Source organism: Acanthaster planci, linkage group LG15 (genome assembly GCF_054643075.1).
Source record: "Acanthaster planci isolate LZ-2023a linkage group LG15, COTS_SCS, whole genome shotgun sequence".
In the NCBI taxonomy this organism is placed as follows: domain Eukaryota; kingdom Metazoa; phylum Echinodermata; class Asteroidea; order Valvatida; family Acanthasteridae; genus Acanthaster; species Acanthaster planci.
The window spans coordinates 11,708,042-11,723,278 of record NC_141791.1 but is presented as its reverse complement, the minus strand read 5'-3'; the positions used below and the strand labels follow the sequence as shown (position 1 = coordinate 11,723,278).

General features: G+C 43.1%; 1 protein-coding gene across 5 annotated transcripts in view; it reads right to left on the bottom strand.

Annotated features, from left to right (window-relative positions):
- ltn1 (listerin E3 ubiquitin protein ligase 1) overlaps nucleotides 1-15,237 on the bottom strand; it is a 79,608-nt gene that overhangs the window by 62,570 nt on the left and 1,801 nt on the right. For all 5 annotated transcript variants that reach the window (XR_015427784.1, XR_015427783.1, XR_002598456.2 and 2 more), the window contains exons 2-21: nucleotides 14,578-14,799; nucleotides 13,881-13,979; nucleotides 13,111-13,341; nucleotides 12,401-12,453; nucleotides 11,697-11,877; nucleotides 10,790-10,963; nucleotides 10,104-10,294; nucleotides 9,670-9,823; nucleotides 7,697-8,617; nucleotides 6,636-6,816; nucleotides 6,151-6,308; nucleotides 5,366-5,447; nucleotides 4,817-4,970; nucleotides 3,996-4,158; nucleotides 3,503-3,838; nucleotides 3,182-3,321; nucleotides 2,538-2,657; nucleotides 1,990-2,132; nucleotides 1,374-1,521; nucleotides 462-609 (exon numbers count right to left, since the gene is read on the bottom strand). Coding sequence is in view for 2 of the 5 variants with exons in the window: in XM_087146201.1 (XP_087002327.1) it covers nucleotides 462-609; nucleotides 1,374-1,521; nucleotides 1,990-2,132; nucleotides 2,538-2,657; nucleotides 3,182-3,321; nucleotides 3,503-3,838; nucleotides 3,996-4,158; nucleotides 4,817-4,970; nucleotides 5,366-5,447; nucleotides 6,151-6,308; nucleotides 6,636-6,816; nucleotides 7,697-8,617; nucleotides 9,670-9,823; nucleotides 10,104-10,294; nucleotides 10,790-10,963; nucleotides 11,697-11,877; nucleotides 12,401-12,453; nucleotides 13,111-13,341; nucleotides 13,881-13,979; nucleotides 14,578-14,799 (3,999 nt within the window). In the remaining 3 variants the exon portion in view is untranslated. The remainder of the gene's footprint in view (nucleotides 1-461; nucleotides 610-1,373; nucleotides 1,522-1,989; nucleotides 2,133-2,537; nucleotides 2,658-3,181; nucleotides 3,322-3,502; nucleotides 3,839-3,995; nucleotides 4,159-4,816; nucleotides 4,971-5,365; nucleotides 5,448-6,150; nucleotides 6,309-6,635; nucleotides 6,817-7,696; nucleotides 8,618-9,669; nucleotides 9,824-10,103; nucleotides 10,295-10,789; nucleotides 10,964-11,696; nucleotides 11,878-12,400; nucleotides 12,454-13,110; nucleotides 13,342-13,880; nucleotides 13,980-14,577; nucleotides 14,800-15,237) is intronic.

The window sequence follows — 15,237 nt, the reverse complement described above, 5'->3', positions numbered from 1 at the left end:
GGAAGGCATTGGGCAGTTTGGGGATTTCCTGCTCAAAACTATGAACCCAAGATTTGCTCACTGAAAATTTTTTTTTGTGAGAAAACTTTTCTCACAGGCCTGCTGTCATGAACTGCAACAACAACGAATCAGCAAAGCACACAAAAACCAATACCATATATTTATATGAAAGATTCAGGCAAATTTCAGTGCAAAAACAGCTGTGAAACCAAACTTTCTATTTCAGATAACATCTTTTCACTCATGAATATGCAAATTAAGATTAACATAAAATTACAAAGGAACCAACTTAAGAAAAAGCCCTTAAAATGAAAAAAAGGACAACAATGTTAAATGGAATACAAAGGAGAATTTACAAGAACTGCAGTTATAAAATGACATTGCATGAGTCCTTGGAAGACTGTACGGTAATTTCTTGCACTTCTACAACTAGTTTGGAAAACAGGATTCCAGTGGATTACCTGGATCCAAGCTACAACGGAGCAAAGCATGAAGTCCCAGGATGGCTCACTCAGTGCTGTGGGCAACTTTTCTATGACTAGCCGTATTAATTGCATCATCTTGACATTGATGAACACGTCGTTTAAAATTGATACTTCGTGAAGGTCTCTGGTGAACAAAATTTAGCAAATATTTGAAATTCAATTCTGAAAATAAACACAGAGCTAGCTTTAAACGTAGTGTTCAAAACTTTTCAATATCCAGAAGTCAACTTTGAAGAATTTTATAAAATTACAAAAGCACAGCCCAGCCGCTATTATAGAAAGCAACAGCACCTTAAAAAGTGAGAATACTTTAATTACAAAGGAAAGATAGTCATGGACTAAATATTAACAAAGGGCCCACCCCTCCCCTGCCTTGGTTGCTGATACTTACCCCTCTCCAAAGAAAATAAATTTTCCCTTGATGAAGGCATAATTTGGTAATGCCGAATCTAGTGTTGTATTCGGGTCCATCACAAGAAGTCCCTGCAAGTCCCTGTAAGTCCATCACAAGTCATTCAGTCTTTACTCTTAAGCCAATTCATAAACTATTTCCAATGAGCTGTGACAAAAGCATTCTTTTGTCGATGCTCACCCTGTTACTTGTGCCTGGCCTTGTGACGGGACTTGTGATAGACTCGAACACAACACTGGCCAAATCAATACAGGCAATTCACGATGAAGAAAGGCAATTCAATGGAAAGGTCATTTTTTTGGCAGAGCACTGTGGGAAATGGTCCACGAATTCTATTTGTCAGAGCGTGTGTTCAATTTGCATTTGAACACAAGCTCAAATGTTGACCGTAAACTTGAAAAATACAGCCTCTCCATGGCAACCTCTTTGAGGCACACTGTGTGGTTGAATCGCCCCATTAATACACTGATCCTTACTTTCCAAAGAGAAACAATTCCGGATAGTCCTCCCTCCATTTCATGAGTTGCTGGATGCAGCTAGCCACAACCTCAGCATGGCTGGCAACATCAAAGCCGTCTGGCTGCCGGACGATGGCTGCGACTACCGACATGCTCCCCAGGCCACCTGTGAAATCATAAAAGAGGCAGCCTATTGATCAGTCATGAACATCCGTAAATGTTTTGGAATTGTATCATTCGTATGGCTCTTAAGTCATTTTAAAACAAACAGACAAATCAGTTACTGCTTCAACTATAAGGGCAGTCACTGAATCTGTACCATGGAAATTTGATCCTTTTAACAGTAGAAGTTGAGCCCATGCTAGACAAAAATGTGGCCGATTTTACAACTGAATGCACACAAGTCCATAGTCCTTGGGACAGACATTTTGCACTGTAAATACTCATGAGTGCTGAAATGGCCATTTATTATGCAGGACAATCACCCTTTGACCTTCAGACTGCAAACCACCCAGATCAGTCCCCTCAGGAGGCTGGTCATGCGATTTCAGAATCCAGCCAAGCTCAAAATGCCTTCATCTATCTTGACAGCAACAGTCCACTAATGCAGAAAATGCTGTGTGAGTCAATTTACCATCAACATGAGCCACCATCTCTTTCTCTGAGGATAAAAGCTTGGCTGAGTTGATCTCTAACAACTCCAGCCTCTGTGCCTGGCTCAGGTGAGGTAGGATAGCTTCCAAGGTGTGGATTGCCGGTAAAGACAGGACAGCAAATCTGGTCAAAGAAAAGGTACAGCTGCATTCAGAAAAACATGACGGCTTCTTACGACAGAGATTGGAAGGTTCCTCCATTATTATGGTGCATTGATACGCCATCTTTACTTTGAGAAGTGTGGGAAGAATTCTTAGACCTTACTCCAGTTGATAATCCAAAACTGCTAAATGTGACACAGCCTATCAAACGAGTTGGAAGTCACCAGAGCTAAAGGAATCTTGAACAATGTAACAGGAAACTAGACATTTTTCACCCACACAAGGTCTGTTTCCATCTGCATGTCGAACGAAAAGCTCAGTTTGATCTTTCTAATCCAAAATAAATTTAACCCCAAATGTTCTCTTCCCCGAAATGTGACATGGGGAAATGGGACAAATTCCCGCTCTGACTGGGTCCTGCATGTACCTGTCTGTGCCCTGAGCAAGTTGTAGTAGGTTGAGTTCCCTGTGCTTTCCCTGGTACCTTGAGTAGCAGCTCAGCAGATAGGACAAGGATGATGACCACAGGTTACCGGCTATCATGGACCTGTTTCACAGGAAATTTTTCTTTAAATGCCAACTCACTACACTGTATCTCTAAGTGATGACCAATGTTTCATAGTCTGTTCTTAGAATCCTACCAACTTGTATTGCATGGGGACTACTAGACTGAATGAAAATATGCTTTAGTTAAGAACAGTAACAGAAATTGGTGAATAGAGAAAGTTTCAAATTATCACATAGACATCAACGATTATACTTATAGACTTATCTATTCATTGTGATAAAAATTGAATGCTTCCTCAAAAAAGCACAGGCACTAAAAGTGGGAAGCCTTCAGAAACTTGCTGAGAGAAAAAGATGAAGTAATGCTCCGTTTCAGAGTTGGGAAGAAAATCCTGGAACAACGTTCCAGGAAAAACCTGCAGAGTCAGGAAGATATGAAAATCCAACCACATGTTGGACAAAGGTGGGATTCTGAACCCAAGTCACAGAGGTGGAAAGGTGAGGAAAATTTCACTGCACCAACTAGAATTTCTTAACAAGATCGCGTTTGAATGAGATACTCACATGTCAAGAATGTCCCCCACCAGCCTCTTCCAATCGTCGTTGCTCAGGCCCTTCCAGACACCTTCGAGTGTTGTGTTGATGACCGTGGCAACCTCCACACAATACGATGGCATTTCAACGCCAAAATTCTGCTGAGGAATCTGTGCAAAAACCACAAACCATAACTAGCTATCAAAAATGGATTAATAAAAGGGAGCGCGTTTAAAACTTGGAACATGTGGATTACTGATCCATTGAAAAGCACTTCCTTTTGATACAGAAATTGTTACTTAGGGACACATGCTTTTTGGCTGTTAGCCAAGTTTTGAGGAATAGCTGCACCTGATTGGTCAATGCATTAAGGCCCATGGTTCCTTTACACCACTGCAGAGCATACAACAGTCCCTTCAGTGCCTGCGCTATAACATCAAATCTCCATGGTAACTGGGCCGAAGTGACGCTGTCTAACTCATCCTTGTCTTGCTCAGCAAGCTCTTCTGCTTCCAGCACGGACTCGCTGTCGACCTCAGGACTGGTTGATGTTTCGGAAGGCCTGAGGAGCGTAGCAACAAACACAGAGTGGACAAGCCCTGTTGGCATGGTGACGGGGTCAGTGGGGGTCATCTCTGGAAGTTCAGTAAAGGTCAAGGTTTCATCTAGAAAGGATGACACCATCCACTGTAACGGAGGAAACATGCAGCAAAGAATTACTTGCGTTCACTGTATCTGTTCAGACAAGTTACTTCAACATTCACATCACAGAAGCGCTCCAATTGGGGAGTCTTTTAGATCCTCTCTTCCCAATACAATCCAAGCTCCATATCTAAAGCCCCACCTGATTGGACATAGCCAGGTTCTTGTCCCACTCAGTCTCCGATGGCATCAACAGTGCGGCAAAACTCTCTGCTGTACTCAGAGCATCGTGGTCCTCACTCAGTGGTAGGCTGGACGATACAAGGCCACTCAAGGTCATCGCTGGCTTGGCTAGTAACTCAATGCTAAGGTCAACAAATACAGGACAAAATGAGATGATGGAAAATGGCGCACAGGGCAATCTTTCACATTCACACAAAAGACAGAAACCACTCAGTATGCCAATTACTTGCTCGACAGAAAAAGAATGAGAAAGCACCCAGCCATGCCCCTCGGTCTATGATGTCATACCAAACAAGACTACCGACTAGCCAGAACGGGATTTAGTCATGGTTTGAAGTAAATGTGTTCATGTGCCAAGTTGCCTGATAACTGCACAAATAACAAAAGGATCACGGTTCTCCAACTTGCTAAGAAGTTGCAAAGTGGTAATAGATACAAACTGAAATATGGCACTTGGCCACTTGGCACTGTCTGATGTGAGAACATGCAGGAATTCCTGAAGGACGTAATAACATTTTCAAATTCTTCATGCACCACCGGATGTCTATACTCATCCATACATGGCGGTGGTATCTTGTTATTCTAAAAGTGGGTACATTAAGCCAAACATAACACTACACGTGGGACAAATTCACTATGAAATAATACTCAAACAATCAAAATGAACATCTGCAAGCAATCCGAATGCCGTAAATGGATGCAAAGCAACACTGCGGAAATTTTCACCGCTGAAAAAGGTGCCCATGTATTTCAGCATGACATCTCGGAATCAACTCATACCTGAGTAGGCTGTGCGGGCCTTGCTTGAGGCACAATTTAATCCAGCCGGCCGCCCTGCAGAGGAACCCCTCCTCCTTCAGGAACCCCCCTGTTTGCCGGATGAGCGACTCTGCCCCATTAGTCCACGCTGATAAGATTTTCTTCTGAACAGGTTCTGAATTATGAAAAACAGGCCATCACTTTTCAGTCAATACTTTCCTATTGAAAAGTGGTTAATATCAGTTTGACAGATAAAAATGACGAGGCTTCAGGGGCACTGGCAAAATGCTGACTATTCATCAGTACAAGGTTGCAGATGCATTTGGATTAAAACAGCATTCTTCTCTATATGGAAACGAAGCCTGCTGCAATGTTTTCTAAGAGCTTGTGCAAAAGAATTCATGGGCTTAATCAGGTGGGATTCAAATCTGTTATCTTCTTCTACGTATAGACTTCTTGAAACCAAACTTGCAAAAGTCAACCAGGCGGTTCCAAACCAGTTTAGCAGCAGGTAGCACGCACAGTCAACATTAAAAAAAAAACCTCTTTGGAAGACTGGCAAACACAAACCTGGAAAGTTTGTCGCCTCTTTACAGCTCAGTTGGAACAGGGCCAGGAGCAGGTCTTCAGCAGAGGAAATCAAAAGACATCCCTATCATTCCATGAAAAAAACAGACAAACTTCAAATTGGACAAGGTAGAAAACAAAATGCCAGAAGCATTTAGTCATGCTCGTCAAATGTTTTGTAGGGGGACTTGCTGATGTTGGGCTTGTAGTGTGTCTCACAATTGATGATTTTTTGAACTGTGCTCGACGTCTTTCCTGGCTTGTTTTAAACTAGGAATTCTCACTTTTTTGTAAATTCCATTGACATTTTGTTTCATTTACCTAATTTGATCCTGATGTTTTTCTCATTCGATGCACTTTTTCTTAGTCTGCCATGTTTAGTTGCCCTAATCTAGGATTTTGCCATGGGCTGCCAATGCAACAGTGCATATTCACAATGAAGATCGTCTGATGTCATTTAAGAATAGCACTACGCATACGAGATGTCTGCGACTGGCCACATTGAGCATGTTTGAGCTTCCAAGCATTGTTCTCAAATAACCTTGCTTGTTTGAAATAACAAACTGCCTCATTTCGCAAAGTTGAAAGACAGACTGGAAAAGATTTGAATTGAAAACCTCATTTCATCAATTGATTAGAGTCACTGCAGTAAGATAAGATTATTTCACTAACAAGATGCCATCTTGACACAAAGAAAAAATAATGCCAATTTAAACACTTTTGTAATCCAAACATGCGATATCCTGCCCAGGAAGCAAGGAATGGCAAATGAAGCATAAAAACCTGACCTTGACTGCACTGAAGAAGTTGGCGGCCACATCGCAGATGAAGCTGATGCAGTTGTCAACTCCCTGCTCGCTGCCTTCAAGTCTGACCTTTGACCTCAGCAGAGTGTCAGTGAACTTGCACAGGATTTGTTCGGCATAGCCAGAGTGAACTCTGGGCTCTTTTTGTCCCACAAAGAAAAACAAATTATGGTTTTCATGCAAGGTTTCAATGAAAAAATCTCTTTTCCAGATAATTCATTTTCAAAATGATGAAACTCTACATTCGTAACAGTTCAGAAGTTAACACATAACTCTAAAAAGTGTTAGTGACTTCCATCCACATCCCTCTACCTTTTTTGACTTTTTTCTTGAAGTTTTACTATCTCTCAAAATGTGAAGACAGTACCTTTCAGATGAAGATTTTGTACAATTTACGAGGGATAAAAAGTGAAGTTCCTGGTGAAATTAGGATAAAATCGTAAGCACTTCGGACGTCACCGACCAACCTTCTTCGGCCTCCATGGACAGCCCCAAGTTGATCAAGTCCCAGCTCTGCGATGCTGAGCCGTTTGCCTCCCCATCAAGTGCCTGGGAGCACAGCATGTCAGTGAGCTTCAATAGCTTCTCTCCAAACACGGCCGACTTGAGCCATGCCCTGACGCAGGCGCTGTGAGAGGAGTCTAAGATCTGCACACGAAGAATCCAACAAATTTGATGGATCATTTTTATTTACCAAACAATCAACCATTATTCAAGTAAGCTTTACAGTCCTTTGCAAATATTTAAGACTACCAGGAATTTATTGGTATCTCTATCATTGGGCCTGCATTGCATTGTCTCACTTAATGATTACTTACAATGGTGCATAACATCAGTTTAGTGTGATTTACCCATTTGAATGAAATTTTGTGCAAAGGCAGGTTTTGTATGACAGTTTTTCTGTAAGGCAGCACAGGTGAAAAAAAAGCCAGTCTAAGTAATCAAAATAAAGGAGGGCACACTAAATATTATACTGATAACATCTCAAATCATGGAAATGTAGCCAAATAGCTGTTTAATGAAGATACTAAGGTTACACATTGAAAATAAACATAAGTTGGCATGATTGATTGGTTTCAGTTTGGTTTTTCCCCAAGTTAATGCATTTTGTATGGGCGGTCCTAAACATTTGCAGATGACTGTACTGACCGATGTGGGTCACTAAACATCATCTTTTCATTTATCCCTTCCCCCTACTTTCTCCGTCCAGTTCTCGATAGTCCTCAGGTATTGTTAGCTGTGCAATAACAGACCTTCAGGGCAGTGCTGTAATGCTTAGTCAGGTCAGACACTTACTTTATCTGTGCAGTGATGTGGGACTGATGTTTATCTTTCCTTTTACACAGTGAATAGTTTTTGGAAATGAAGTGGAAAATCCGGAAACTCCAAACTAGAGTCCTGCCTTGGTTTAGTGTATGCTGTGCTTCACAGTTCCGTTGGAAAAAAATGCCGAACTGGCAAAGGAAATCATCCAACTTGAAGATAAACTGAACATTAGTGTGCATAGTCCAGATAAAATTGTTCTCACCTTCTTTATCAGGAGGTACAACGTCTGTGGTCTACTGGTCTGTTGGCAGAACTCATCAAGGATGGCTTTCTTTTGCTCGTCGTCACAGTAGCAGAAACCAGCAGCCACAAGATTCACCACATAAGGCAGGACCTCCTTCGCAGGCCTCTGTGCCTCCTCTTCCCCATGTTGCCTCTCTTCTTCTGACTGCACCCACGGCAAGAGAACCTCCTCGAAGCACCTCTGAATGACAATCGAGGAGTCCTTAGCATCGTTGGCGATATCTGAAGACTGGACTTCGGAGCATGGGAGTTTTGAGTCACTGTCTTCATGGCCTGTCTCTGAGTAACCCCCATCTGAAGTTTTTGATTCCTGCACCCCTTCTTCACTTCTTGGTTCACCATATTCCTCTTCACTGTTTCCTCCTAATAGCTCCTCGAAAACCTCAGCCAGCTGAAAGGAATCAAGCAATTTGACAAGAAGCGACAGGTGGGGCAGCGAACCAGTGCGAGCAAGCCCACAGCTGTTCCTCACGAGTTTGCGAACGAGGCGGATTAGCTCCGGATATCTCTGAAAGACGGCCTGCAATGACGATTTGACCTCAGTCTCGACTGGAGCAGGGGGCCCATCCTCAGAGAACGACACGCTCCGTTTCTTCATCATTTTGGCCCTGAGCGACTTATCCGGACACTGGAGTTGCGTGAGAAGCACTGCCATCTTTTCCAGGGATCTGCTGGCATTTTGGCTAATTTCTGCAGGGCCGACCTGCTCTGAGCATATGCTGCTGAGACTCGTCCAGAACATTCGGAGAGCGTCCCTGGCAGGAGCCTTCTCAAGCTGCTTGCACAGGTGGGATAATAGCTTCGAGGTATGGAGATAGAGGGAGGTGGTCGCTAGCTGACTGTCATCGTCAGTTATTGACTGTCTGAGGACAGGCATCAACTGTAAAACCAATCAGACAAAATCTGTAATGCTAACCCTGACTGTAGTGTGTTGGTTTGGCCCATAGACTGTCAAGTTCCTGCTGTACTAATCATACTATCCCCAAAATCTGATACTTTGAAACTCTTCTTGATGGACCCAGACTCCATAATCTGTCAAGCTGGCACATTCTTTGTGTGTGTGGCTGTCACGGTGTGTGGTCTATACCTTCCTCAATCCTGCAAAATCCTATAAAATCTTTGAACAAATGTTCAGGATTAGGGAGGGCTGCAGCTCAATTATTTGAAGGGGTGCTGTATGGCGTTTGTGCACGTCGAGTCTACGTCTTCCCGTAAAAACCCAATTTTGTTATTGTAACACCTCTCCCACAAATTCTGTACCTTGCCGAGAGCCAGTCACACAGCATCCACTATTTCTGCTCTCTTGTTTTTCACAGCTGAAGGAAGTATACGCATAGCAACCATGACCTTCAGCACTGTGCATACTGATGCCTGCATTGCGGGCTGTGCATCATGTATATTCCAAAGCTCTATACGGCCACGTTCAGACATTTTGTGGTAGTTTAGAAAAGCGCTGGTAAATGTTCAACTTATTTCTTATTCAGATGTACCTTTCATAAATATTTAGATCAAATTAAGCATACATCGCTTACATGAATGAGAATCTGTGGGAGAGGCGTTGTAAAACATGGAACATCCTAGTATACCTCGGCTTCGCCTCAGGAAAATAGAATGCTCAGCTTGAGAGGCAAATTTTACTTCATCACTCCAGGCAATATTTGTATGTTCGACAAAGGGCCTGTTTGTTTCACAGGGATCTGAATTTCGATCAGCAACCCGTAGTTGGTTCACGGACACCAGAACCCACCTAAAGAATGGGGTGAATCACGGATCGAGACCCAGATCAAGTTCAAAGTTGACGAGGAAAGTTCTTCATGATTCTGTTTGCCTGACAAATCCTACACCACCTCAAAAAACAATTCTCAAGTAAAGAGACGGCAAAACATACCGCACTTATATTAAATAATGAAACCAAAGTAATGTAAAGTTTACCTCTTCCTGAATGAGGTAGGCTTGAAGACTCTGAATATCCTCTGCTCCATCACTGGTAACTGTTTGAGAGATTGAGTACCGCAGACATTCCATATAGGACTTAATGATGGCTCCATATTCACTGGTGCTCTGCCTGGCTGAGCTGCAAGTCAGTCTGAAATGGACAAACTAAGAAATGTAACTTGAACAAGGCACCGTATTTTCAAAAACTTAATTTGTGTGTTCATAGGCCTGGTTATAACTGCCATACAGTTCATGGATCAATAAAATGCTACATAAATCATATATAATATCATATTTCACATACCTATATCACATTACATATCAAATATATTATATCATATATGTGTATTTCACATATATATCTTATATAAGATATCCAATATATCATGCGTATATCACAATTATGATACATATAGTGTCTTAACACTCACCCTTCTTTGATATTGCCGAAGAACTCCCGATAGAACCCTATCCCTGACCCCATGACATCGGGCGGAATGTGACTGAGCAAGGGTAGCAGATGAGGGTATATGACCGTGGCGCTACCATTGCCTCCTGCTCTCAGCATGGCCCAGAGCTTTGGGAGGATGGCCTTGCGAACGTTCACATGCTCCCAGCAATTCTGGAGTGCGATGCATTAAAAAAGTGGTTTAGAAAAGTGAGCCACGAAGAAGGAGACTTTGGATCTTGACAAATGTGAAGATTCTTCAAGAAAGGTGTACTTAAAAATTTGATGTTGATGTTAACTTTAAATACTATTTTTAATGCTCATAGTCACATAGTATTTCAGCCTCAGGGATGCACGGCGGCCAAGGCAAAGCCATGTTGGGTATAAAAATACCATATTCCACATCAACAGTGATAACTGTTAACCAGTATCAATGAAATAAAGTCAATCTCATGCATGCGATGTTGTTGAATACTGTTGAGTACTGATACAATCCATCAACAATTCATGAGTTTTATGATGTGAAAAATGTTTTTTTTCACCCTCCCCCGGATGAGAATGCACGGTTTCCTATGATCCTATACTCAGGTGCCATGCACCTGGCTGGTTTCAAAATTTCCGTATTCCATATATCAGCGGTCAAAAACTGCTGAATGTCTCTTGACTTACAGGGAACGTAGACATAAGCAAGAGCACTGATTCCCACAGCGCTTGCACAGCTAAGGGGTCCGATTCATCAAGGCCCCCTAGCAGGGTGGTGGATATACAGGCTAGCTGGGCCTCAGCAATAGAGGGCACACTCTTGATCAGGCTGCCCTGGAGAGAGTACATGGCACTCCGCAGCTGGATTGAGTACACGGGACAAATATTAGCATAAAGCAGCATCTCACAACTCCTGTTCCTTTCAGAGAAATGGAAACTACCCATTCATACCAAATTTAACAAAAACTGTGTCAGCACTACATTATTCTGTGTTTCACGAGTGGAAGCGTGATAACAGATTTATCTTCAAGCAAACTTGACGCGCATTAAAGATGTTATTGAGGCCTATGCGGGCAAAGGCACCACCTTTGAATTTAAAGTAATTTTGCAGGTGTGCGTTTTGCTTTTCGTGTAAAAACAGTGCAATGCGTTGAGTTAAAACGGTGCGCTGGGTTTGATATGAACTGTGCAATACAGCTACATATCACGCTGTTTGTTGCCATGGATTGACCAATCAGAATTAAGAATTCAAGTTTGCCTGAAGGTAAGGCTGGTTATCAATAGCTGTGCATATGACACAGAATAGCAGGAACCAGGATCATGAGTGTCATGATGACATTTGACCATGCAGCTGGACTAGCGACAGTCGCATTTTAATGTTACTTTCCAGGCACAAGGCCCATGGACCTCAAGAATCAACCACAAGTAAACGAGGTCCTTACTTGGATTTGCTCAAAGAAAACAACATGAAACTCGGGTGGGCAAATCGGGTAACAAGTAAAATTTCATGAAGCAATTTCTTCGTTCAAAAAACTGAACTGGGGAAAATAAACAAAAAGATAAAGAGAAAACTGACTGCCTCTGTTTTCCCTACCTGTGGTGATTTGCTCTTGGCAAGTTTCCAGAGCTTGCCCTCGGCCAAGATGGATGCGAGGATGTCCTGAACGGAGGAAATCTCCTTCTCCGGCAGCACTGTCACAAACTCACCAAGGGCCAGCAGCGAGGAGGTCAGAATGCGAAGATATTTCTCCTCTTGTTCCTCAGGGGTGTAGGACCTGTGATAAAATGCTCCAGAAATCTACTTTTTGGTCTTCAGGCATGGACTCTGGGGACAAACAAGTGCAGGTGCGTTTCTCCTTGTTTGGACCTTAGAACAAACGTGGCCCCCATCTTGTCAGCAGTGAAGACCTTGATCAGACTTACAGCTGTGAAAATGCTTCCCTCACATTCAGCACCCTATGCAGAGTCCCTGTGGACCTCTACTTTATTGGAAGGGATGATGTGATTTCTTTGAGCATGATTGCGCATGATGATATGGCATGATTACCTGGAGGGAAATGTGACCTCAATTACAGTAAAATATCTCGCTTGGGGACAAGGACATGTGCGCAATATGTTATATTAATATCATGAGTCCAATAACAAACCACCAGGCCACAAAATTCAAGACACTTGGAAGATGACACAAGTGGTTGCAAGAATACCGTAGAAATTCTGATGTCTCAAACAAGGCCAAAACAAGGCTAGTGGTGTAAGCCACAGCAACCTGTAAACGACTGAAGGCTTGGCACTACTTACCTGGGGTCACTCAGTGAGGCTGCCGTCTCTTTGAAGAGGTTGTCTTCAAGATACTGAAACAAAAGCATGGATTTGTCCCCATTAATGAGTATTCAAGTAATGGCTCTGAAAATTTTAACATGAACCTGCATAGATTTCAAAGCGTCTGATTACTGCCACAAAAGAATACAACTTGATACACCGTAGCTCAGCTGATAGGATCTGAGAGAGATAGCAGATTCAATTCCCACTTACGTGAACTACAAAGTAATATCTGGATAACCGTATCACAGTATCATACTAGCAGCCAAGCAGCTACACTAACAAGTAGAAATTATAGCACAATATGGATATTTGCATTCACATTTGGGTAGTTTATTTGCTGTGGAGTATCACTACTGTATTAAAATACATAGACAGTTCAATCTTTACTTCTGTGAATTATAAAGTAAATATTTTACTTAGAACATACTTAAATATTTTACTTAGTGAACATCAGGATTGCTACATCACCTTAGACATAGACTTTAAAACTACTGGAAACAACGGATATTTATGTTTTTTTTTTCTTTTTGGCGTTGAAGCCGCGCTCAATTATTTAAGATGGATGGTTTGGTTAGGAATGACGTGTGTGTCCATGGAAACCACTAGAGGCTACAGCCACTCCCCATGAACATGTTTGCTATTGCCCTGCTCAAGCCAAGTCATTCGGACACGGCTCAGCTACTCACCCTGAGCACTTCCATCTTGCAGAAGGCCACCGCCTCCCCTTGCTTGGCCGCGGGGAAGGTGCTCTGGAAGGCTGCCCTCGCCGAGAGCGCGGCCGGAGCATAGGTGTCACACTGCGACAGCAGCCAGGTCCCCATCAGGGGGCGGAGCTGGGGGGCCAAGCTGCGACGGACACGCAGGACCAGCTGCTCGAAGGCCTGCTGCATGGCCTCCCTGACGCGCTTGTCGTGGTCCTGTCGGGACCCGAGGAGGTTAAAAAAAGGGTCTGATACACTGATCTCTACAAATTGATTGGATAGTGCGTGCCGGTATCACGGTGCACGGACAACTTCAACCACTGTGGCTCCATTTTGGGGGGCCTCGTAAAGATGGCTACCACTACATTTCATGCAGGAGCGAGTACTACATACATTTGTAATTTTCAAAAGTTTTGAACAGTATCAAGAGATAATTAAATAATTCATGGGTTAAAAAATGTGGAAAAATCTTATCCAAATACCCCTGAAATAAAAGTAAACTGAGGGCACATAAAATGGTCTGAAAGAGTCTTCCTATCACCAACACCGTGACTGAGACTTTGATTCTCCTGCGGGGACTTCATCAAGAGTCTTGAGGATAGTGCCTCTGTTTTAAACCCTTGATCTTCCTGCTGTGAAGCACACATCAGGAGAACTTTCAAAGTCTTCAACAGTAGTAGAGGTGGCCTTATTTGGCATCAACAAATTCCTATTGCAGAAGGAAACGATTCTGGAGAAAGAAACAGCAAACCTACGGTTGCCAGTCGACTGTAGATCCTCGGCCAGTGGGGAAGGGTGCCTTTCACTGCCTCCACATTCTTCTCTGTGCAGAGGGCGCCAAACTCCTGAATGGCCTGCAACAAGTGGGCGGAACAAAGTGAAGTTAGACCGTGGCCAAACCTAACCGTGGACCAATGATCACGTTCTTTGATGTGGAAAAACAGAGCTGTGGGACTCCCCATTCCAAAAGAAAATCAGGTTTTTGACTCATTTTTGACTAAAGGGGCACTTGGTCCCAAATTGAACGTTGCGTTTCTCACGGTGCTGCATGCCTACAATCTAGCTTCAGACTGTTAGTGTTTTTACTTGAGATCATTTAGAAGGTCAACAAAGAAGGCTTAAAATCTGCAATGTACATACAGGAAAATATGGTGACCGTGGTGACAGTGTTACCGGTCATTTGTAGTGGCCTGGAGCCACTGCTTTGGGACAGCTACTCTTCACAAAACCCAACAAGATGCTTTTGTTCATTACAAGGGGGTCACTGGAAATGCCCAGTGAAACATTGCTGGGTTCATGGTCATAGCTGAAATGAAATTACATACCTGCATATGGGTTGTTTGTACCCTCTGAACACTGACAATGGATCAATGAAATTTTCATGCGGTTGACTTCAAAGTGGTAATCAATGATCATTTCCTAAATCAGAATGATGAGATTTTCAATCAGTACCTTTAATTTGGTAACCACATCTCTCTTTGTCAGCTTCCTCAGCGCCATGCGGAAGTCGGCCTCCAGCGAGGAGTCCTGGTCTGACTCCAGACTCAGCGACTGGGCAGCAGGCACGTAGCCCAGGTCCCCGGACATTGCGCCGAAGCCAATGAAGCCAGATGCCCCCGGACTGGTCCCACCTTCTCTGGCCAGAAGCTCTGCAGCGCGGCCGCTGCTGGATGGCTAGGGAGGGGGCACGTCGAGGGAAGGGGTAGAGAGCCAAAAATGGTGAAAACACTTCAATCCAACTTAGTGAGGCATTGGTGCCTTGACACGTCAGTCTTAAGGCCAAGATAAGGGCAGACTTGTGGGAAGACCATTTTGTGAACCATAGTGGCATATCATGAGTGATTGCTCAATCCTGTTGTACCACATGATCTGCCATTCAGGTTCCCAGTTTCAAATTCAGCCAACTGTCTTCATGATCTTTTTGGCAAGAAGTCCATACAAGGACATCACTAATTTTTCCCTGTTGTGATAATGTTGACCATCAGGAACGATATGAATAAGTCCTTTAAAAAATAATCAAAATTTACAAAGGAAAATTTTGAGTAAGGCCTCCACCTAGAAAATATGGAAAGAATTCCATACATGGATGGCGCCTGACATCCTGTGCACAAA